Raw genomic sequence first — 25,515 nt, 5'->3', positions numbered from 1 at the left:
ATTAAGAATCAATGAACTCTCTCACATGCTATAGTAAATCTGACATTTTAGACCATATATCATATATAGATGATATATACATTACAATTAAAGCAAAAACTCATATGGATTTTTTTGAATGCTGTGGTCTAGGCCTTACATGATTATAGCTCCTTTTCCCATCTGTTATCCATCCTGTTGTAATCATATAAAGCTGTTATGTATGTATAATGAATTCACATACAGCAAATCTGACTTTAGCCATAAAACAACCAAATGATGCTAATGCATGCTGATTGAACTGTTAAAGTTAGTAAAATCTTACCACTAGAGTTCATCAGATTGTAGATTACAGTAAAATACATTCTGTTTTCTTACACCTCCCAGTTCACCTCACTCACCCCCAACCCATGGTTGCTCCTCCCTCAAACTGGTTTCTGGCAGAGGTTTTTTTTCCTGTTAAATGGAAGGTTTTCCTTCCCAGTGTCACCAAGTGCTTAATCATAGGAAGTTACCTCGTTTTCTCTGTATTTTTGTAGGGTCTTTATCTTAAAATACACAGCACCTTTGTGTGACTTTTTGGCACTGTATAAATTGAATTGAATTGAATTGGATCATCGTAGCTACAGTTTAGCTTAGCGGTCAATATGTGTGCATGTTTATTTACTCTGGAGGAGGCTGTAAAACGTTTTGATGAAGTCTAATTTGGGTCAAAGGGTCAGTGAGCTTACTTCTGTTCTTGAGTATATCCTGAACTTTTCTGTCAGCACGCGTTGCTGTTTTTGTCCCTGTTAGCTGTAACTCTCATACAATGTGAAAATGTAATCAAACTGTTTGTCAAGGAAAGAGTGTGAGTTTAAGGACGTCCTTTTGGTGGCCAAAGGTGATGCTATCAGAAGTTGGTTCTTGAAGTTCACTACTGCTGTTGGCTTGGTATCTGAAGTCAAAATAAAGATGCGTGGTTCTTGGTGCTGTGATGTCCCTCAAACTCAGAGAAAAGCATTTTACTACAAGGGCTGGCAGACCTATTCACCTTCGTAATACATAAATGTTACTAAAATGTAAACAATGATTTTCTCCTCAAGGTTTGGGTATTGAAAAATTGAATGAAATCAAATTTAGATATAGTGCAGCCCATTAGCTATAATAGCTTCTTTTGTTTCCATAGCAGATCAATTTACTTTTCTTAGTGACTTTTTTTAAACGGGGGGCGGGGTCACAATTAAATGCCAGGCTGCGATTGGCCGAGAGCCAAGGTACACGTGCTCCTTCTCCACGCCTGCTCTCTGGGAGTAAGAGCCGAACAACAAGCTCGAGCCGCCGTAGCAACAGCGTCCAGACTGTCGTTGCACTCTAACCGTACAGTTGTCCATCAAACTAACAAACTACAGCTATTTAACGGCTGACAAAAACAAGAAGTATGAAGGAACAGACGCGGTTTTTCCTTTGGCTGCAACTTTTTACAGCTTGTCTGGTGTTTGGGGTAAACGGTAAGTTACCTCTCTCTGTTTTAACATTTGTTCTATTACTACCAGTCTTTACTGTCAACAGTCCTTACTGCTCAGACCGCAGCCCACAGTGTCCAGTACCGTGACTGTTTCAGTTGAGTTGGTTGCTTGCTTCCCCTCTCGTCACTTCTGATTTTACACAGTATAAATTAGTTGTTGACACCTCAGTTTTTTTCCCCTATCTCCCCCCTTTTTGTGCGTGTGTGCGCGCGCTAATCACACCCCGGCACAAGTGGTGCCTTCACTTCATCGCCAGAATAATGGAGCTGTGGGCATTTGTAGGTGCAAGTTCAAGCAATCCTTGAATAAGTGGACAGGACGTGTGGGAATGTGGTGAGTGGGACACTGGCTGGTTGTGAAACGGGAGGATTGCAGTTGTAAGGATAATCACATAAAAACAACTAAGCGTCTGTAGCTGATGAGATCTAAATGTGTTCCAGGTTTTGTATGGTTTACAGAGTCAACGCTTGGAGGCATTCATGTGCGCATTGACAACCCCCCCCCCCCCCCCTTTTTTTTTTTTTTTTTTTATTAAAAAGAGAAGCATCACACACTTACGGTGGCTATTATACTTATCCAGTGTTAACCTTATGCCATTGGCGCTTGTCTTTGTTTGCTTTTCCACGCATCAAATACATTTAGGCCGATGGACAAAAGCTGAAATGGCCTGATTTCCACTGCCTCCATTTCTGCTCACACACAAATGGAAAAGGAGTCACATGTGTTTTCCTTGGTATGATGGTGTATTTTCCAAATGTGAAAAAAGGAAGAAAAAAAAAGGATCATTTTCCACCATTTGCATATTGAAAAAAAAGGGAAATTCATAACTTGGATTACTGTTGTGTAATAGTACATTGCTTTCCAGATTAAACATTTTGATTTATAGTCTATTCAGCTGTCAGTGAGCCACTGGCTTAGTCCTCCTGAGGGATTGAAACTCAGTATCAGAGCAGGTCAAAGCAGTTTCTTCTTCTTTACAGATGTATTTGAAAATATGTTGGAAAGCATAAAAATAAACTAATAAAGAACAGAGTTAGATTGATTTGAAAATAGAAGCGTAGAAGTGGCTACTTTTTTCACAGTATAGCATGACTGTTGTACTTGTCATGGTTTCACTATCTGCCTAATGCTTCTGTGTCAAGAGTTTTTCCTGCCTTTTGACACCCACCAGAGATTTTGTTCAGAGCCAGAGGTAAATCACCAGCATTGTACTTTTTAAATTGCAGTTTACTAATGCATAAACCATGCTTTTCTTTGTAAGATAGTTAGAAATATCAGGAAATTACACTTTTGTTTCCTGTCAAAGTAGCAAAGACTCATTCGCTTTACTGAAGGTGGACTGAACTAGCTGTTATGTGTAAGTCTCCCCTCAAATAGCTGTTTTGAGCCAGAAGAAACAGAGTGTGCCTTGGCTGTGTCTATGGTGCTTGTGTTTGGTGACGAGCCAACATGAATCCTATAATAGATACTTTATGCATTATGCTTTGCTTATAATATAACATCCGAACTACACATTGTGCTTAAGTGCTTCTTAGTGAGTTTTATTGTATTGTTTTGTAGATTTAGTGCTTTCGCTCATCAATTGTGTGGAAACACATGCTGTGGAAAAAGCAAGACATAATTGAAGATATGTTCTGTTTGGTAGTTAAGAGAACCATATTTTTTCTGACTTGAAGGATAGTGAAATTAATGGATAATAAGCAACTCCTCTTACTTATCCCAGGTGCAGTATTGCACAAATGTTTCATGAACATTTCTACGTCTGTTGCTAAAACCGAAATGAATGAAGTGAAGTGCACATCTCCGTGTTCTCTTAGTCCTCAAGACTGACAGACAGGACAGCTGCGGAGAAAAGGTGTAGTTAACCCAACCACAATGTGAAGTCAATTTTCCAGATCCTAGCGTGCCAGCGAACTTCCACCCACACCAGCGCTTGCTCAAATCTCTGCTACAGACAGCAATGAAGGGGGGGGACTTGTTGCTGCTGTGTCATGCAAAATGTTTAGAGGCCATAATAAGAGCTGAGTGGATTTTTCCCACTCTGCGTTTGACCTGATTAGGTTCATTTCAGCAGGTTGTGCTTTGGTTGTCTTCTTCATTAGCTGCTGATGGAAGACAAGTGGTAAATTGAGTTCTGTCAGAGCTGAGGCAATCTTTTTCTCATGACAAGACCACTTAGGATAGCTGACGGAACCAGGGCTAAATATAGTCAGGACACTGTGTGTGTATGTGTATAACTTGTGCATGTTGGCAGGTGTGTATGAATAATTTCCTTTTACAAATTTTCTTGTGAGTCTGAGATAATTGCTAATAGATCAGGTAGATATTGGTCTTACTAAATGTGAGATATCTGATCTCAACAAGGAGTTTAATTTCCTGTTAAAGTGATGATGTTCCTTCTTCGAAGTTGCAGAAAAAAAATCACGAAGAGATTTTCCGGAATAATTTAGTTAGGATTGTTTTTATTTATGTATATATATATATATATATATATATATTTTTTTTTTAATTTTTCAATATTTTTCTGCTATTAATGTTAATTAACATCTTATTTTGTATTAAAGAACATATAACCCATGGAATATCTTTTATTGTATATTGACCTTCTGGACTTCTTTACACACTTTCTGATTGCATCATTACTACTTTTACCCAAGTATCTTTTTCCAGCCCATTCTCACTTTTTCTGCATGGTTGTGTTGAAATAATAATAGTAATATAAAAGAAACAGCTTTTCATAACAGTGCACATTGGATTTATTACCTTTTCATATATTTTGGTCTGACTCTGCTAAAAAGGTTCTACTTACTTAGTAGTTAGTTGTTGTTGTTGTTGTTATTGGCTAACAACTTGTGATTGAAAAGTTGCTACCCAGTGAGCATACCCTGGATAAACTTTTTGGCTTTTAGAATGAGCATAACTAAATTTACTGGATGGATAGATGGACTATTTTCTTTTTTTTTTTTTTGCTTTTTAATATAAACTCACCAGGAAAGTGTTTCCCATAGACTTCTATAGGACTGGGAATATTTATGAAAACTCATCAGTTTCTCCCTTGATGGCCATGAAAAAGTACAGATTTAAGACAGTTCAGTTTGGTTCACTTTTCACAATCTACATCCGTGTTTTATACACATCCTTTGTCTTGGGGGACTGGCATGGCTGTGCATTGGTCCAACACAGAGCTTTGGAGGACAACATCTGTCAGATTTTATATATTCTATGTCCTTTTTTTTTTTTTGCTTTTGGAGTTTATTCATCTCCCTTGGGGACAGGACAGGCTCTTTCTTTCTTTCTTTCTTTCTTTCTTTCTTTCTTTCTTTCTTTCTTTCTTTCTTTCTTTCTTTCTTTCTTTCTTTCTTTTTAAATTCCATATGAATTTTGAATAGCTTCCTTAATCAATGTTTCATAACAATATGGAATATCATCTAATTCGGGACACGTTATTAGTGTCTGTCGCCCCACTTTCCAATCTGCCATGCTGAATATTTTACACGCTGTCTTTTGTGCATTCAGCACTGGAGCCAAGTAGAAAATTGATGGGATTTGCATCCAAGATCAGGAGTTGTTTATACAAACTTTTTGTATTCATATGGTCGGAGAAAAGAACGCCAAATTATTGACGGTATTGCCACAAAGGTTACATCTCCAATGAGTAATCCAGTTAAGACTGTTGTTACTATGGAGTTATTATCTCTATTTCAGCTGTAGTCAGCTACAGACGAGCGTGTTGTTTTGTTGATGGTGCATGACTCGTGTGTGCCTGTGTGTTTGAGTGTGTATTTTTAGCGGCTGGCCTTCGTTGTTGTTTTCTTGGGAGCAGTAGCAGATGGCTGTGCTCTAGAATAGCAAATGCAGATTACAGAAACCTCACCTGCAGCTGGAGTCCCGCTGATTCTTAATATTGAAAAGGCTTGGGTTATCACAGGACCTTCTTTGGGCAGCCATAACACATCCACTTCCTGTGTGTTTAGGTTTCCCCTGCTTGCTCCTTGAGCACTCAGTACTACAGGAATTTTTATTATAGTTCAGCACATCCTTAACTGTTTTAACAAGGGTTGGACGTGTGTGTGTGTGTGTGTGTGTGTGTGTGTGTGTGTGTGTGTGTGTGTGTGTGTGTGTGTGTGTGTGTGTGTGTGTGTGTGTGTGTGTGTGTGTGTGTTTGGACATGATGTAAGCTTTTCTCCTTCTGGTACACTGAGTTCCCACACTCGCCTGGCAGCCTGTATGACCTGGCATGCCAGTGTGTGGATGTCAGAGCAGCGTACAGCATGTTTGCTGTTTTCAAACCCCAGGACCTTTTCAGTCCAGTTGTTAAGACCAACACCATTAGCCATTTCTGAGTCCAAATGGTCCTCCAATTCCCAATAGAAAATGAGCACTGAGACGCCATTGAAAGTTTAAAAAATGGTCTGAATTCTTTTAGCTCCATTAGAACAATCAGCGTAGCTGTTCTCCTAGGTGTTATAGTAAACTAAACCAAGGCTTGCTAGGTTTAGTGGCATGAGACGTTAACGGTAAATGAACCAGTTAGTTAACGTGTAAAGATGATTGTATTTAAATCTGTTTTTTGTAGATTTGTATGATATTTGAAGGTGAGCCTGTTTTTGATGTAAAGGTTAAGTTTTTTTTTGTTTTTGTTTTTTGAAAGTACAGCACTTATATAACTTTGCATGTAAACAAAGCCAGAAAACGAAATACTAGTAACATTTGGAGGGTTCTCAATAGAACTACATGTTGAGGGTCCACAGTGGACGAGTGCTTATGGCATATGGCAAGAACACAAAAAACAAAACAAAAAAGCCCACAGAGAACGCCTGAGATCCATGACATGATCTCATGTTAATATGTTGCTGCATGGTTTGGTATTAGCATGATATCCACAGTGAAACATTGACAGCATCATGTTGAAATGCTGTGAGCCTCACACAGTCGAGGAGATGCCTGGGTCCAGAAATGAGGTTGTTATATCGTCAGTAACACACTGGTATCAGTGCCTTGCTGCATTCTGTCCTGCACTAAAACAACTTCTCATGTCCGCTTCTTTTTTCTGTTCTGTTTTTCTGTTCTCACCATGCATATCAACAGTATGGAGACATTACCTTTGAGATTATTGACTTCCAAACCCCTGACCTCTGACAGGTCTCGCTCATTCTTTGCACTTAACATACAGCTTATGAGACTAATCACCCCTCAGACCACAGTCAAGTTACTTCCATATGGCTGCAGATAGCTCCTGTTTTGAATACATTTAATAAGGTAATTCCTTAATGTCTTTTTAACCTGTCTAAGTGTATTATGTTTTGTGCACCACTGTTTTGTTTTTTTTCTCCAAGTCTCCTTTGATAACTCAGGGGTAATTTGGATGAAAGAAACTTTTTGCCCTTGGCTATGTGTATTTTGTGCACAGCAAATGGCATGCTCTGTGCAGTCCCCACAAATGATTAAGTTTGGAATACAAATGGATCGGACATCAGTGCGGAGGCCAGAGTTTTATGTTACCTCAAGAAGACAGAGGAGTCATTTGAGGACATTAGGAATGTGGTGGACAAACTGAGGACTCATTAAGTGTCCTCAGTTTGTCCACCACACTCCTAATGTCCTCAAATGACTCCTCTGTCTTCTTCCTCATTCAAGGTGCACATTAAATGCAGTAAGTCCAAAAAGTCCCTTGTTGTGGAGCCTACTCATCCTTGTTAAGTGCTCATCTTCTTTCCAGTCTATCCATCTGAATTGTATAGTGATCAGAGGGTACAGAGGATTGACTGAGATTGCTGGTTAACTGTAAAGGTTCCTCCTTCTGTGATGTGGGAAATATCTGTTGGTCCCCCCCCCCCCCCCCCCAAGTAAACACAACACTTATCACAGACGCTCATACCAAAGCCAACTCCCTGTTTGGACCTCAATCTAGGGCTGGGGCATCATGGGAAAGGCACAGACAGTGACTCATAAAAAGTGAGAGAAACAATGCCCTGTGGAATTGGGTTTTCCAGCCAAACATCACTCCACATACCTTCCTGATCTGTCACTGTGGTTTAGATTTAGTGGGGCACCATGTTGGGTACTTGTAGAAGTGGTGTACTTTTTTGTTTTTTCACTGCATTAATAACTGTAGCAAATATTATGCATCTATATCTGTACTCTTGTAGTACAGAAAACATTTACTTAAACATATTTTTAAGATTTAAGTATCTTGGAAGAGTATAACAGAGCTTGGGGTTCATGTGGTTGCATTTGCACAGCATATAACAATATGTTATATAACTGGTTAAGTTCAGAGCCATGACTTGTTTGCTTTGTGACTCTTCAATTTCATTATACTTAAAATGAATAGGTGTGAACAACAAAAGTTTCACTCATTTCACTCATCAGTAAAGTGACTTTTACTGACAACGGTGTCATTGTAGGGATTTTTTTCAGGTTGGGTCACTGCCTCTTTGCGGACCACATTAACTTGATGCGTCATTAATTTCATTTCCTCAATACACCCAGGCAGATTTTCAGCTGAATAAGTCAAATCATACCACAAACAGACAGATAAAATGCCGATGGTTGCAAACTTTATTTGATTTTTTGTAAACATATTTTGTTATTCATTTTTATCTGTTGGGTTTCCAGAGGAAGGGAGGATGTGTTCCTTCCCAAAGATAAACAGGCAGCAACTTTGTTTGATAAGGATTTGTTAGTGCTGCCAGGCAGGCCTGTTTCCTAAGAATCCCACGAGATGTGAAAGCACTCAAGGGCCGTGACACTGGATGCAGCACAGATAACCCGGGATATTCGTGGACTGGGCACTTCATGGATAAACAGTCAAACAGGATGTTTGTAAAATGGATCTGATTCTTGCAATTCCCTCAGTGCTGTTTGCTGGTAATAACAAATGAGGTCCATATTGTCATAAGTGACTACGCAATACTCAGACTACACAATATTCATTTGTGCACGTTGAAGAGTAGTGCTTCCGACGTTGGCTAGAGTTTGCACTGAATAAGTTACTCTGTGTTTTGTTTTTGTTTTTAAGAACAACTAAGGATGTGTGTGATCACATTAGAAGCATGCGGCCTTGCGCATTAAATTTAGTCTCTCCAAAATACCATTTTTAGCTATGGCCCTGTGGCCTATGATAATTATACCCTCAGCATAGCTAAAATGCAGTTCTTTAACTTTATATTAGAAGGCGGGGAAAAATATTTATTCCCTCCACCAAAACACAGGGTCAGAACTCCTTTCTTAGCCTGTATGGCAGACTCTGTGGTGATTAAACCACTAGTTTGTCTCAAGGGGTCCAACCTCAGTTTCCTTAACAATTATCTAAATGATGATAAAGTGTTTGCTTAAAAAGGCATCTCTGTCTTCTTGGGTGTTATAAGACGCTAAATCATTGACTTCCTCTGTATTATTCGAAGTGTCAAAATAGCTATATAGAGTTGTCATTTTTAAAGTTGATTTCCAAAATACTATGTATCAATTTGCAGAAAATTGTCATTACATGTGGTTTGTTATTTAAACCCTATAAAGGGCTGATGGCTGTGTGAGATGCTTTCTCGCTAAGTTTGCTTTAGGAGGAGGAAAAAGCGCTTTGATAGAGCATGCAGGAAGTAAAATACCCATTTGCTCATTGTTAATTCACTGTACTTTTTTCACTGGTGTAATTCTCAAATAGACGTAACATATAGTTTGAATTAGAGGCGTCCCTTTTTTGTTGGACTAAAACTCTGCGAGTAAATCAGACCTGATTCAGTCATGATGCTCTTAAAACACCACAACAAACCCTCTGTTTCTTTTTTCCCCCTCCGCCGAACACTAACTGACATGATTTCCCTCATGCCCAGAGAGCAGCCAGATTGTCAGGTCCAGGCTTGGCAGCAGTTACACTCTGGTAGAAGCATCCAGTGTTTGTGTGGTGTTTACAGTGTAGTGATGGCTTACTCAGCTTTTTAAAACCCTCACTTCCAGCCTGCAGCATGGTGTTTACTCTTCAGAAACACAATATGGGAATAGAATGGAAATATGATAACAGAACAACATCATTTTAGTTGTTTAATTGTTGTTACACTCTTACTGAATGGCTTCAGACTATAGTTGTAATGCTAAAAAATGAGCAAAAATTTAATATTAGTAAAAACATGTATAGTGGCTCCATAGTGTGGTGGTTTGCACATACACCTAACAGTGAAGGATCCCTGTTGTAAGGAAGACGAGACCAAAAAATCCAATTGGGGTTGTGTCAGGAAGGCATCTGTTATTAAAAATATGTTAACATATGGAGCTACTCCTTTGTGAAAAGGGGATAGCTTCTTCATTGTAAAGACGCATAAAGCCAATGCTAAACCTGCCTACTGTATGTGAGCATATTTTCTGTCCTGAAATATTCTCCTGGAGATATCAGATGTTTGCTGAGGGGAAAAAGTAAACTGTCAAGCATTTATAAATGTGAAATGAAGCAAATAAACCACCGCTGGCTTCATTAAAAAAAATCAAATTCAATTTCCCCACTAGAAGAACGTACTTTTTTATCAGTTCTTGTGCAGAGTAGTTTATTTTAAATGTAGTACTCAACTTGCCACCATTCCACTCTATATGCAGGTGATTTCTGTGAGGTGAACGTGTGCACTAATGGTGGGACCTGTGTGACCGGGGCAGGGTCTCCATTCATCTGCATCTGTCCTGATGGCTTCTCTGGAGAAACCTGCAATGAGACTGAGTCTGGTATGTTATGCCTCTGCAGGATGACTGATTCACAGTTTACTGCTTAGTTTTTCCTTAAACATTTTCTGGCATACCCCACTTCAGAAGCCCAAGTTTAATTTTGTTAAATCAAGGTTAAACCCCTTTCATTAAAAAATTACATAGAACACTGCTTAAACTCTGTTAAACTTGGCTCTTTTTTCAATACCCAAAGGACCTTGCAACCCCAATCCATGTAAGAATGATGCCATCTGTGAGGTGACGGGCCACTCCCGCCGAGGTGATGTCTTCAGCGAGTATGTCTGCAAATGCCAGCCAGGCTTTGATGGAGTTCACTGCCAGAACAGTAAGTTTGTGCTCCCTCTTGACTGTTGTAGGTTGCAAATATAAAATACTGGCAGGCTTTTTGTGGGCCTTGTAGAGCTGCTGTAGTGTAATAACTCTACTTAATGAAGGCCAACTATGAATGAAAATTGAAAAAAAATGGATGTTGGAAGAGTTTTTTTGACTTCTACTGATGCTTACTTGTGGAGAAAATTGTAATAAGCAGACCTAAGTCTCAGTGTTGCCACTGTGCTACTATTGTGTGTGTGTGTGTGTGTGTGTGTTTGTTTGTTTTTTACCAGCAGTACATACTTTGCCATGCCATTAACTGGCACGTGTAATGACGTCCACATTGATCAGTGTAATGTGATACGCTAACATGGAGACAGCTGCTGTGAGTACTGGCCACCAGACCGACAGTTGTCATCCTTTTTCAGACGTCACTCAGACCAGGTTGCTTTAAACAGGGTCAGCCTGAAAGAGTCGAAACAAGGATGGGAACGTGCTGCACTCCTGCAGCTGCCTCCACCCCTGCACACACAGACAGATGGTTACTGTTTGCAGGAGAAGGCAGCAGAGTGACAGTTACCACACGTGCTCAAAGAGCTCATTTGCAAGTCAGACCTTCAAAGTGTATTTTTGTGTGAACCTGTGTGCTTTTCTGTCCTAGGTGTCCAAGGTGCAGATTTAAATTCAAAGAAAGGTAACAGTGAAAACAGGAGTGTTTGCTGCACTTTTATCTCTTTTCCTTCTTGGATCCAACTTCTCTCTGTTCGCTCTGGCTGCATGTGGAGGCTGAGGAATTTGGCTACATTCACAGATACACTTATAGACAAGGAACCGCTGAGTTCAGCATTATCTCTAACTCAGCACAAATAGTCCTTTATGAATCAAGGCCAACCACAAAAACAGCAGTGATATCATTTTAGCATTAGATCCACCAACTTTTAATCAGTTCAGCCACCCTGATGGGATGGGTCTTGTTATACTAAAACATTTGCTCAGATATCAGTGAAGCTGTGCATCATTCCCGCTGAGTCAATTAGGTTGCTTCCAAGTTCTCATCTATTTTAATTTACAGTCCCCAGAGTGTATTTAAGTTCAAGACATTCTTTTTTTCATTTAAGAAACCATAGCCAAGGAATCTGTTTCTGTTTTCTTTTCCCCTCAAAAACCACAAATCACAGCTCATCAAAATCTATACATTCACAAGTCATTTGGCAGTTAATGTTAGCTAAGCTGCCAGAGTATGAGCCCTCCATGGGGCAGGCATTTACACTAATTAGATGATGCCTCAGGGATAATGAGGAGTGGAATTTATTTGACCATGTCTGTTTGAGAGCCCCCCTGAGGACTGCTGGGTCATAAAGGTCCCCCTCATTTTACAGCTTCTGATGACTTGTTTGACAGTTTAAGTGCTCTAAAATATGTCTGTGTGTGTGGGCATGGCAGCCAGCTCCTATGGTTTGTGTGAAGCAAAAGGAGTCTGGAAGAAGAAAACCGGTGACTGTGGTGAACCCAGGGATGTAGTGTAGTTAAACATTTAGCCAACATTCTCACATTCACTTCACACTTGCACATTCAGACAGAAATATGAGGCCAGAACTTCAGAAAAATAAAATATTCAGAAATGTGAGGCTGTATAGGATTGGTAATGCATGGGAGTCTGTGATTGGAGTGATGGTGCTAATCAGAAAGCAGTCAAGCTCAAAGCCTGACAAGCAGGTGTCAGCAAACTGGAAGCCAGATGTAGGAGATGATGTTCGCACACAAACTACTGCATGGAAAAAAAATACTATAAATAGAAACAGAAAAGAAGTGGAAGATTGGCTGATCGGGGAATGGGGGGTACAAAATGGCACCATTCAACTCCACTTCAAGATTCGCAGCCTAAAATTATTTTGAGAAACACATCAAAGGAACAAGAAATCTACTGGAAAACAGCTTAATCACGTGTGGGCTGCACATCCCACATGAACAGCCGCACGCAGCTCATGATCTCATGTACAGACTGTTTAGCATACACTTACACACACACACACACATGGTTTATCCCTCGTGCCAGTCTAGCCAACAGAAAGTGGCGGTCCATGCTGAGTGCTAGCAACGTCAGCGCTGCTTCTGTTGCCGGGTGAAAAAGCGAACATGGAGGCGGAACAGTGAATTAAGTCTGCCCTCCTTACAATGTCACACTCACTACTCAGGTCTGACTGCAGCAGTTCTGATTGTCCTATCAAATTGGCCTAAAAGCCTTTATGGGTTGTACAGAATTTGTATGTGTGTGTGTGTGTGTGTGGTGGCGGGGAGGGGGTGGGGGGTTATAGAGATGCAGAGAGAGAGAGAGAGAAGGATGTTGAATGCTTTTCACTTCAGACCGAAGCAGATTAATGCAAACAGTACGGGAAAGAGTCTTTTTCTTCTTACAGTCTTTAAATCCCACATTTCCGAACAGTTATTCCGACTTCTTGGAAATCAGTGCGGAGGCCAGAAAAGGGTGTGTCTATGAGTGTTCTGATCTCTCATTTGTTTTGGGAGAGTTTTCAACTCCTCCCAGGATGTGGTGGTGCGGACAATCTGGGACACATGCCCCCTGTGGAATACAGGGTGTGTGTTTCATGTGTGTTTGTGCCGTCGTGAACTCTGTTGTGCCTGGCATATATTTTTTGGTTCTTTACAGTCTGCATTTAAGAAACCCTGTTGACCTAATAGGAACTCAAAGCAGCTTATGTGGAATCACTACATGCTCTTAAGAATCACGACACAGCTGTCAGGTGTTTTGATAAGAGGCTGAAGCCTCACAGGTAAAAAACAAACAGACTAGTAAAGGTGGGTAGTCACAATTAACCATAGAGGTTGCTTCCATGAAAATAAAGACATTACAGCTTGGATGGATGAAGTGAAGTAAAATTATGTATTTTTTTTATATTAGTTCTTGACATTAAGTTATTTTTAAAGTAAAAGGAATTTGTCAAAAGTAAAACATTCTCCGTCCACTAAATAAGTATACATATTTGAGTAATACTTAAAATTTTATTAAGCGAGTTGGCTTTAAAAAAAACTAGACTTATGGCATTCACCCATGAAGTTATGATAGATTAGAGGAGCCTGCTGTGTTTTTATTTGAAATTGTAGTGAGTCGAGTGGCTTTGCCCAAGATCCTCAAGAAAGTACACCAACCACATTTGTGTAAATATGTAAATATAATGTGGTGTTTAACTTTAGATTACTTCTAACTTTAGAAGGGTTTTGCAGGGAACCTTGAAATCCGTCAAACTTCCCCTTCTCTTTTCTTTTTTCTTTTAAGCCACAAGGACATGAAGTCATGAATAATGAATACATCATACAAGAGTGTGGAGATGCAGTAATATAGATAGTAAAATGTTTCACTATAGAAGCTTTGGTGTTATGGTGGGACAGACTGTTATATATGCTATAACAGTCTGTTCAGTTCACAGCACACAGAAAATAACACATTTCAGCCTTTTTTTTAAATTTAATAATGCCACTGGGGTTAAGAGCAGCTCTTGGTTACTGTACCATGGCAACAGTATGAGAAGTGATTAAAATATGTAATCTTGTCATTTCATGTTGGCTTTAGTTTGAATAAATGACTTTGTTCCTGTTTAATAGTTGTGCTAAATTTCATAAAAATCATAAGGTCGAACGTTGCTAGCATTTATACTGAGTTTAGCAGTTTCATATAAATAAGTTTCAGAAGGTTCTTAAGTAACGTCCTTGGTGTGTTGCTACTCTTTGTCTTTGTGGAGAAGGGTTTCTGTTTTGTTGTAAAATCACATCAATCGTTTAGTTTCAGAGCTCACTTTGAGAACCTTGTAAGGTCTAGTCTCACACTGTGAGGTATGGAGAACACGACACTTTTAAAAGAGTAACTCCAAAGCAGGTTTGGACTGTCAGATGCAAGCTGGCACCTCATCCCACTCTGCTGCAGCACAGATCCAGGATGCAGACAGCTTTGGTGATCACCACAAAGCGCTGCCAGCGGACCTTGGCTGTGCTTCGATCAGGGTCAGATTTCAAACAAGCCACGTGAGATCTCTATTGGTTTTCGCTTCCTGCTGAGACAGATATTGACACTCTAAATATTGTGCTAGTGTGCCGTTTCCCTTAAACGTGATAGGGTTTGTTGGATCCCAGCCATAGAGAGCTGGCCTGTTTAGCTACCACGCACTCGTCCCACTAAAATCTATATGTACAAACAGTTAGCTGATACTGGGATGCTACTACACACAGAACAGTCAGTATTGTTTTTCTTTTAGTCGTGCAGGTCATACATTTTGCAACATTTCCCTTGCCTGTTTTCTCCCTCTCTTCTTTCCTCCCCCTTTTATCAGATAGATGGATAAATGGATTAGCGCCTGGATCTGACAAGGCTGTGTGGTCCTCCTGGTCCTCAATCCTCTTACAGGAGGAGGGCCACCAGCTGACGCTCCTCAGAACTTGACAAGAGTTTGTCTTACTAATGTTGTCTGGTTTGTTTTCTTTGAAACCTCACAGATCATCTCACTTATTTGTGACAAGAACTCAGTTTGTCCCCACAAATCCTCTCGCCCCAGAAAACAGCTGTCTGATTTTAAATAAGTTTTAAAGTAAATAAAAATGGAAGATTGACCTTTAACTTTTGACTGTTTCTACCCATGAATTAGCAAAGTGCAAGTATTCATACACCATGTGCTACATTCATCCTACACATTTTATTTTATTTTCCTTTTTTCTGTTTCTGTAGTTTCGAATGTTGTAACGATCCAGTGCATGTAAAAAAAATAAAACAATAATAATAATAAAAACAATTATGCTGTAATAAATTGTTATAGTAAAATGTAAAAGTGCTCTGATACAGGAAATACCAGCATGCCTGGATATAGACAGAGGTAGCTGCTAACATTTTTTTTTCACAACAACAAAGTGATCTAAGAGGCTATTTGCAACATGCGTTTAAAATATTCAGCTGCTAAAATAGTCAGTTTTATGTGATGAGCTCCCCGAGCTAGAAGTGTCACAGCTGTGGACCTCATTATCCAGAGTTTGCGGATGCACATTTCAAAATGACTATATATTCCTCCTGTGACGTTTGAAAATGAATGTTTGGACACAGAGCTATTTATAGAGAGAGCATGTGGGCAGGAAGATGCTGCTGTGTGTGCGTGTTTGTTGGTTAGAAACATTACATCAATGTGCTGAGTTGTTTGCGTGCATTTCCCTGCGTAATAACAAGCACTCAGGATTAAAGCTTTAGAGATTTGGTCTGAAATTCTGCTTTTTGTGTGCAGTCATCTGTACAACCAGCATCATTTGTGCCTTGGTCCTGAATGTGGTCAATATAGAGTGCCTTCAGTGCCGGTTTAGTCACACTGACAGTTGTGGTGGGTGAGATGAAAAGGAGTTTAGTCCCATTTTCATTCTGCTGATTTGTCCCCCTCTCTGTGTTACAGTTTTTAAGTGGGACACATAATGTTTGTAAGGGTACCATCAAGAGGTGATGCAAAGAATTACAGCAAAATGAACACATTCAAGGCACTGAAATGATTCTTCAGAAGATCATCTATTCTACTTTGAGCATCCAGAAATGGAGTCAGAGATTTCCTATAATGACACATTTACTTCTGGGAGATTTGTTTTATAATCTACACCTAAAACACACGATCTCATGTGCAGTAGTCTCTTTGATGTCAAATATATCTGTCAAGTTTGCATTTTCTGACCTAGGACTAAGCTCGTCTCACTAACCTCTCTACAGCTCCAGTTCTGCTGGCACAGCATGAGGTGACCTTACTGTAAATCAGATGATTGAATATTGAACTCTGTTTCTCAAGCATGATATGCAGCTCACTCACACTTCTAACCATAATCTGCTTTTAAACTTACCTATAATTGACCTGTCCTGTAACAACACTGACTGTGATTTATCTCCCTGTAGATGTAAATGACTGCGCTGGACAGCCATGTGAGAATGGCGGTACCTGCAGAGACCTGGATGGAGATTTCAAATGCCACTGCCCTTCCCCTTATGTAGGAAAACACTGCCAACTTCGTAAGTGTCAGACAAGCACTTGGTATGACAAAATGCTTTGAGGGATAAATAGCTAAAAAACAAAGACATTTTTTAGATGGCAATAAAAAAACTCCATATCTTCTTAGCTTTAATATTGCTAATGTAACAGAAGCACTGTGATTAAAGGAAGTGCACGACACTAAAGAGGATAGGGGATGGTGGCCAAGCTGCTGGGGTTTTATGATGATCAATGCTCAACATAAAGATGGTCTGTTCAAAATGCGAAATCAATGCTTTGTTCAATTAGGCTGATTCAGTGCTCTGCATCCCTAATGATTTTATGGTTCAGGCTAGTAAAAGTTATGCATACACATCACGTGTGTGAGACCAGATACTGACTTTTTACATGCCTCTCCATTGGTGACCGTCAGATGCAGAATTTTGGGGGGAGTTCTTCATCCCTTGAGCCAATTCTTCTGAATATGATACTTGAGAAATGTGTTGTTGGTACTGATTTGATACAGACATTCACTTGGACTTAATAAATAAATAATAAACTAATTTCAGTTTTGTTGTCAAAGAAAACACAATTTTGGTTATAAGTGAAGAATTAAAAAGCAACAGCAGAAAATCTTCTATAGAGCCTCTAGCTGCCAATTACATTACCAACACAGACATGTCACCTATATAAATTAGGTTGATTACTAGTACAGGTGGATGCTGGGGTTGTGAAGGAGTTGAATCAGCAGGTAGCCACGCAGGGCAGCAGCACTGCTGACATATCAGACCCCAAGACTGGTATGATACTGGGGAGTGAGGCGTAGTAAAAGTAAAACTATCTCATAGGCTTCGCACCACGTGAAGAACGTGAAGACTGCATTGTGACATAATGTTTATTCAGCTCCATATCTCAGAAACAGAAATGAAATGGAAATAAACTTTAACCTAACTCCAGGCTCTTTCTTCAGGCTGTATTTCCCTTCTCGGCATGGAGGGAGGGGGCATTGCCGAGTCACAGATCTCAGCCTCATCAGTCCGCTACAGCCTACTGGGCCTGCAGCGCTGGGGCTCTGAGCTTGCCCGCCTCCACAACAAGGGACTGGTTAATGCCTGGAGTGCTGCTGCACATGACAAGAACCCATGGATACAAGTGAGAATAGTTATACAGTAGATTATGAGTGTAACGCAGGCAGTTAGAAAACTGACCATGTAGACTGACAATAATAAATAAAGGCTGGTGAGAAATTAGGGTCTGGAATCATCGAGATTTAGAACAAATGCATTTCAATCATAAACTTTTAACATATTCTCACAGTATGCAGAGCTTTTTGTTTGGACTGCTTCATTTTACCTCTTATGTTTTTGAGATTTTGAAAACTATTTGATTTAAAGGGAAGGGAGACTCATCTTACCATCATCCATTTCTACATTTCCAGATCAACATGCAAAGAAAGATGCGCTTCACAGGAATTGTGACACAGGGCGCCAGTCGCATGGGCACAGCTGAGTTTATCAAGGCCTTCAAGGTGGCCTCCAGCCTGGACGGCAGGACATACACCATGTACAGAACAGATGGACAGAGAAAAGACTATGTAAGGCAACAGAAGAATAAAGCACACAGTATTCTAGTTGAAAAGTCTGGTTTCCATTGCTTTATGTTAGAATTGCAGTAACTGTTCCAAACAAGACAGATTCCACAGTGATAAAAGACTTTCCTTTACAAATAAATAATATATCACACATCACACATCACACAGATAAATCTGGTAATACTCTACGGTTACTATAATGCCACACTTTTGACTGCATCAGCTTGAAAGCAGAAGTTTATTCAAGATAGGTCACAAAGCTACTAACAATGGTTGCTAACACTCACCTGATGGTGCAGTTGACACAGTTTGCTTGCTCCCACCTCTCTCCTAGATTTTTGTGGGGAACATGGACAATGACGGCACCAAGACTAACATTTTTGACCCCCCGATCATTGCCCAGTACATCCGCATCATTCCCGTTGTGTGTCGTAAGGCTTGCACTCTGCGCATGGAGCTGGTGGGCTGTGAACTCAACGGTAAATTCACAAAGGAAACATCCGCTGTACACATGCCGCGCACACATGTTAGGTTCTCAGTTTATTGAGGTTTGTTAGTGACTGAAAGAAGCTTTTTAACATGCAGGCTTAATGTGGGAGGAAGTTTTCAGGAAGGGAAATCCAACAGCCTTTTTTCTGCTGGCATTTATCTCCTATGTTTTGTCACTAATTATTTCAGTTTTGCATTGAGCGGTTAATTATGATCAAACGATGTCATGCGCAGGGTAATACTCTTTGCCAGCTCTGAACGCAGCTGTGTGCTGTCTGAGTCTAAGATGTTCCCTAAAGAATTTATTAAAACCATATGATTATATATACCGCAACATATTGGATGCTAATTGGTAAAAGACTCATCATATTCATCGTCCCAATGTTGTCACCCCAGGAGGCTGATGTAACATGTGGTTCTTTGAAGTCTTCTGTATTTCAGTAGAAGCATATTCATCTTTCTTTTCCTTTTATCATTATCATGTAGTTCCTTCAGTCTTGCTGGCCTCGTTGCACTGTCAGACATCTGTTTCTCTTTGTTGTCTCTTATCAGTGTGTGTTCTTCTTCCACTGAACTTCAGTTTCTGCATGATTCCACAGTTGTGTAACACGAGATCCCGACCAGCATGTGTTTTTGGTTTAATCACTTTACAACATACTAATACTTTCACATTCACTTTAATGCAAAATGCTCATTACCTAATCTAGCACTGTTTGTTTTACATTCACTGACTTGCTTCAACGCTGTTGAGTGAATCAGCTCAACTGTAAAGATGCTGTTTTAATATTCAGGTGCTTGTGCTAAATATTTTTCATGCAGCTTTGACCCCTGTTCATTTAACATGCATGCTCAGCTGTTCCACTAACCCATCACTCATTAAAAGTCTGTTACAGCCTTTAAATATTACACTGAGCTCCACGCATTTTTCTTTTTTTTTGAGGTCTTTATTCTGCACATGTAAAATTACATAAAGTAAGAATACTGTGGACCTCCAGTCACTGTAAAACCTAATGTTCTCCTCATCCAGTGGGTGTTTGTCAGCCTCAGGTGTGATTGGGTAAGAGCAGAGACGTTATAGAACAAAGAAAAGTAGAAATCTTTGGGCCCAGCAAAACCAAAAAACTAATAAGCCATTCATCTTGTTGCATGCTCAGAGTTGAAGCTCATGTAATTTTAAACTGCGAGTTGGTGGGCATAACTAATAGTATTCATAATGAAGATGAAGGCAAGTGTATGTAGTGGGTTTTTTTTAGCTTGCTTTATCCTTGGTGTGAACAAACATGGCAGTGCTCTGGTGAGCTGAGCCAGGCACTCCAAGTATATGATTTTATGTCCCCATGAAATTAAAACATTCATTTAGACAAAAGCCCAATGTTGTTAGCCTAAAATGGCAGCTAAATAGCAAGACTGTCTTGTAGAAGAAATGTAGTTGGTCTAAGGGTTAGGTCAATACATTATGAAATATAAATGATTCCAGCCAGCCGCAACAAAGAGTTGAGAAACACCCACATTTTGTCCTTGCTCATTTGTCTGTCGCTTTGCATCACTGGCTGGCCTTGGGCTGCTTCCTTCTTTCTTTCTTTCTTTCTTTCTTTCTTTCTTTCTTTCTTTCTTTCTTTCTTTCTTTCTTTCTTTCTTTCTTTCTCTTTCTTTCCATTCCTTTTTTCTCTCTTTCCTTTGTCTCTTCTTCTCTGCCTGGTCTCACCTCCACAGTGTATTCAAACGCTTCAGGTTGTTCAGAGCCAATGGGCATGAAGTCCAGATTGGTGTCTGATCGCCAGATTACAGCCTCCAGCACCTTCCGCACCTGGGGCATTGAGGCCTTCACCTGGCACCCTCACTACGCCCGGCTGGACAAACAGGGCAAGACCAACGCCTGGACTGCTGCTACCAACAACCGATCTGAGTGGATACAGGTGGGAGAAGACTGGCCAGAGTTGCACACTGGTTTTTATTTAATGCATTCTACTCATGTAAAGGTTCTTTTCTTTTGTCTATGACCTCAGGTTGACCTTCAGTCTACCAAGAGGATCACAGGAATCATCACACAGGGAGCCAAAGACTTTGGCTCTGTCCAGTTTGTCACAGCCTTCAAAGTCGCCCACAGTGATGATGGACAGTTGTGGACCATAGTTAAGGACGAGACCACAAAGACAGACAAGGTCGGTCCAACAGCACAGGGGAACAAAATGAATTTAAATGTTCTTCTAATTACTGAGTAAAACTTAACACACCTAGACTGGCCACAACATTAAAACCATCTGCCCAATCTTGTGTACCTTCCAGTCATGGTACCCAAACAGCTCTTACTTTAACCGTGTGTTTTTTGTAATCGGTAAATAATTAAATAAAGCAAAAAACTGAATAACAACGAAATCTGTATTTGATGTACTTGTCTGCATCTGGAGCCAGTTATGCTGTCACTGGGACTGATTGGTCTTCTGTGTGTATTCATTTCCATTACATCCAAAAAATCTATTGATCTGCAGATGCAGGCAGTATACGGCCAGATTAGGTCACACTGAGGCGTGGCTCTGATTTAATCAATAAAACATTTATGACTTTATGATCTCATTTTGAATTTTGTGTTTTATGTTGACAATGGTTTTAGATCCCATGTTCCTTTTTACTTTTGCAACTAAAATATCTTAATGGATCTTAATAACTTTACACAGTAAATTAAGGCGGTTTTACTGTTGCAACAACATGTGAAACTGTTGTGTTAATTAATCACTTTCTTCTCTTCAGATTTTCCCAGGCAACAGCGACAACAACGTTCACAAAAAGAACATCTTTGAGCCGCCGTTCTACGCCCGATATGTCCGCATCCTGCCGTGGGAGTGGCATGACCACATCACCCTGCGAATGGAGCTTCTGGGCTGTGACGAGTAGCGTTGCCCCCCCCCTACCTCCTTTTCTCTACCTCCTTCCCCTCTCTTTGCTTTCCTCCCTTCCCTCTTAATTCCCTCCTTTCTTTCTCCCTGTTGAGCCACACCTGCACTGCCTTGCTCTCAGCCCTAGAGGGCAGCAAACACCAGAGTAGCACACCATGACCTAAACCCTGGCTGGCCGGAGGTGGGAGTTGTTGCCCCTAACCAGTGTTACCAGAAGTCCACGTGTGCCCTCTGTTTTTGTTTCCTGAACTGATCATTCATCTTTTCCACCTGAACCAAATCTGGGATCTTTTCAGGAAGCAGATCTATGGACAGATATGATCCAATCTATTGGCAAAATATAAATAAAATTATTGTGTCCCTAATCCCCGTGTTTGAGGTCAGGGGTAACACGACTGCTGCTGTACCAGTTGGTGCTACCTGGACTCTGATCTTAAATCTGTTCTTTGTGGAACATGGAACCTCCGAGACCCACAGCTGGTGATGTATATACGCTCCATTAAAACAGCTTGCACATATCCTTTAAATGAACCCTTGAGCTCCCCTGAAGAAACACAGAATATATATTATCTTTTGAAGTTACACTGAGGGTTATGGACAAAACTTAATCTGAACATAATATCTAATAATTAATATATGATTAACATATTGGCAAATAACCAGATTTTTTTTAATGTATTTTTATTTGAAAAAACGACCAAATTTACTCACAACAAACTAAAAGCTTGTAATATTTTATTTTGCTTGGCAAAAAAAAAAAAATGTGAGACTGGAAATCTCAAGGTCAGTCTTAGAGTAGTACTAGTCTTTCTCACCAGTGGTTTAAAGAGTTAAATTCTTGGTTTGTTACCTTTTGTTCCTTTTCAGGGCTGCTTTAAGATGTTTAATATCTATTTAATATCTAGTTCCAAGCTTTAGTATAGCAGCCACTAACAGAATAGTGTTCCTTTTTTGTACAACAGTAAATTCTTGACCTAGATGCTTCAAATAAAGATGCAATCCACACATATTTTTTTGCCAGCACATCCTCAGGTTGTTGTTGTATTTATAAAAATCTAGTATATGGTGCACTGGTGCTGACACACAGAACAGAAAGAGGAATCAAATGTGTTTAAGTCTCCATCATTACAAACCTATAGAGTCACTTCGCTTGTGATCTAAAATACCTGAGGAGACACCCGGGATCAGATATTTTAAACAAAAGACAGCAGGTTTAAGATAATTAAGAGGTAATTAATATATGAAAGACAAAAACAACACTTTTTTCTTTATTTGCAAATCATTCAAACACATGCTGCAGTCATTAGAGGGGATAAAATTTTTCAAAACATTTAAGATCACTCAGAAAATGTTTTTTGTTTTTTTTTACAGTTATTGCAGTCTTTCATGTGTTATTAGCTATAGCAGATATATTTTACTTTTATAAAGTCACATTTGTGTTCTGGTTATAAAAGTCTCAGATCTGGACCCCCTACTCAACTTATGTTTTACTGAAATAACAGTATTAAATCTGTAAATATATGTATTACCAGATGCAAGCCTAAAACTAAACGGATGTCGTCTCAGGTCAAGGTAGATCTGCTCCAAATATTCACACAGTTTCACTTTTTTATGGCACTTTTATGTTCGTGTTTTGAAAGTATTAAAAACCAAAAAAAAAACTGTGCTGTGCATTGAAGAACAAACATAGATTTTGCTGTTATGTGTATAGGTAAGCAGCAGAGAAATCAAGTTTGCAGTTCAGTGTCTGTTGGATTAAACTGAGTTTTGAAAGTGGTGTGTGTGCGTGTGTAGGGGGGAAGGGGTTTGGGTTTAACATTCATATACGCAGTACGTTTGTACTGGGATCTGCCTGGATTGGTAGACGCTAATGTTTGCAGCAGATCATTTACTTTGGGTCCAGCATTATGCCTCCAGTTCAAAGCTGCAGCCCTGCTGATAAGATACCAAATTAAAGCTGATTTTAACGCTTCCACTGGACATGACACAAGCCTCCATATCATCAGCTTTCTGCCACCCTGTCACAGTATTCTAAACCTTTCCACCCCATGAATTATGAATTATGGGCTTGTGCAATATTATACTGTGTTAGTTTTGATGACAATAAATATTAATTCAGGATCCCTAAAAAATGCATGAGGGGACAGCAGTGCCACTGAGAGGTCGCGGATAGATGTCGGTGTCAAACACTGTACAGTATTTATTATCGGCGCAGGTGATTCCAGGCAGCAGGCAGCCCTCTTATCCACGTCTGCATGCGTTTTATTGGTTAATAGTTGCTCAGTTTAAGTTTCCACTTTACTGGTGACATTTTTTCTAGATAGTCATCAGCATTGAAGTTATAGATATCTTGTTCCCCTGTTCTGGCTTTTTTTCTGATTGATCAAAAAGAAACTGATGATATTGATGTGTTTTATGTATTATGAGTTACTGACTGTTGACCTCTGAATTTTGGCTGGTTTTGAAGCTTTTAAAAAAAAAAATTTATTATTCCAGTCTTGTGTTTCTAAGAGGACCTTGTGTTTGGCCTTTGTATCTTTTAAAATGAACGAATAAATAAAGAAAACTGAAAAACTGTCATGGTGAATTGACTGGGGGCTACTTGACTGTTACAGCAGCAACCTTTAAATCTGTCTTTGGGTGGCAGACTTAGGTTATATTATGCTGAATTAATTGGACCTGTTTTCCATTTAAAAAGGTGGCAGATCAAAAGATGAGGAGCGTGGAGGGTTGTTTTTGCCTGTTTAGCATTTAAACACCCCAAGGGTCTTTCTTTTTACCACTCTGCCTGTTTAAATGTATCGTCACCCAAAGAGGGCATGTCTTCTTTTCTCATTACAGCCTGTGAAGGTCACTCCCAAGTAGGGAAATCCCTCTAAGGTTTGACCCACATAATTGCAATCATATGAAAATACATTCACATGGTGACACGGTGGCGGTTAAATTCTTGTCGGTTTGGGCTTTTTTTTTGCTAGAACTGAACAAACAAAAGGTAAATGTTGTGGAAAATTACTCCAGCAAAACCTTCAGATGATTGTTGTTGTGAACTGCTCCTATATAATAAAATTTAGCTGAATACTATGTTTTTTGTGCTTAACCAGTAAATTCTGGCTAATTGTGTAAAAAAAGCAGTAAATCCAGTTACGACCAGCCCTCCCAAGTAAACCAGCTGTTTTCCCTCTGGTCTTGCTGGCAGCTATGGTGTGAGTTGAGAACCTGTCTCTTTGTTGTTGTTTTTTGCCACATATATATACTTTGTTATACACAAACATTTTGCTTTTACAAGTTATTTCTTACTTATTAACCTTTAGAGTACTTTCAAAATCCCTACGTTGATCCTATGTTTTTTTTAATCAGTGAGATTAATGTCTTTGTCAGGAAAGGCCTGAGAACAAAAATGAGTCACAAAAACACAAACAACAGACAAAGAAATGCGGAACAGAGTAAACAATGTGTTAATAAATGCAGTTGAAAGAATGATAAAAACATGAGATGATTAAGCCTATACGTAGGGGCTAAATCTCCAATTCAAGGGCAGTTTGAAGTTGTTGACATGTAAAGGTGCGTGGTATATGAAACCAGTTTTAATGAGTTTAAACTTAAATGAAAGAAGAACTTAATGTGGTTTGAAGACATTATCACAGGGGCTTTCTTGACACAGCATATTTCCACCACCGCTGAAAACCACACTATAAATAAATTGCATTTAACTGGATGCCAATAGGCTTTCTGTTATTTTCTTGAGAACATTAAATATTATATTTCAAGTTGATTATTAATAGGAGAGCTGTGTCATGCTTTTTTTGTTTTCTCCCAAGATGGGCTCAGTTTCAAAGGTTTATCAGTTAAAAGTAGGGCCATCCCCACCTCTTTAATCTTTCTGGAACTGTTTCATAATTTTATGAGTAATTCAAAAACAAACAAACAAAGAGAATCCTGAGAGAAGGAATGAATAGCAGGTTTTTCCAACGTGTATCAAACCTTTTCATGAACCTTATGAACTCTGAATCAAAGTCTACTGTGAACAAAAATGC

The 25,515-nt window shown here is 39.5% G+C and overlaps 1 protein-coding gene across 4 annotated transcripts; it reads left to right on the top strand.

The window, feature by feature from the left end:
* The first annotated feature begins 1,253 nt into the window (after positions 1-1,253).
* On the top strand, positions 1,254-24,059 carry mfge8b (milk fat globule EGF and factor V/VIII domain containing b). 4 transcript variants are annotated; one of them, XM_085462505.1, is made up of 11 exons: positions 1,254-1,469; positions 10,074-10,196; positions 10,390-10,521; positions 11,170-11,202; positions 16,435-16,548; positions 17,478-17,659; positions 17,946-18,101; positions 18,433-18,577; positions 20,319-20,503; positions 20,594-20,749; positions 21,336-24,059. In XM_085462505.1, the coding sequence occupies exons 1-11, from the start codon at positions 1,400-1,402 to the stop codon at positions 21,477-21,479; spliced, it is 1,440 nt and encodes a 479-aa protein (XP_085318631.1). In that variant the 5' UTR covers positions 1,254-1,399; the 3' UTR covers positions 21,480-24,059. The 4 variants fall into 4 exon arrangements, with proteins under 4 accessions (XP_085318631.1, XP_085318630.1, XP_085318633.1 ...); XM_085462504.1 differs by having other exon boundaries at positions 20,301-20,503; XM_085462507.1 differs by lacking the exon at positions 11,170-11,202.
* The last annotated feature ends 1,456 nt before the right edge of the window (positions 24,060-25,515 follow it).

The sequence above is a fragment of the Copadichromis virginalis genome, linkage group LG7 (assembly GCF_057382275.1).
Source record: "Copadichromis virginalis isolate Kocher_CV1m ecotype Utaka linkage group LG7, C_Virginalis_male_GT1.1, whole genome shotgun sequence".
NCBI lineage: Eukaryota > Metazoa > Chordata > Actinopteri > Cichliformes > Cichlidae > Copadichromis > Copadichromis virginalis.
The sequence above is the reverse complement of the archived record's forward strand: the minus strand, read 5'-3'. Positions and strand labels throughout refer to the sequence as shown.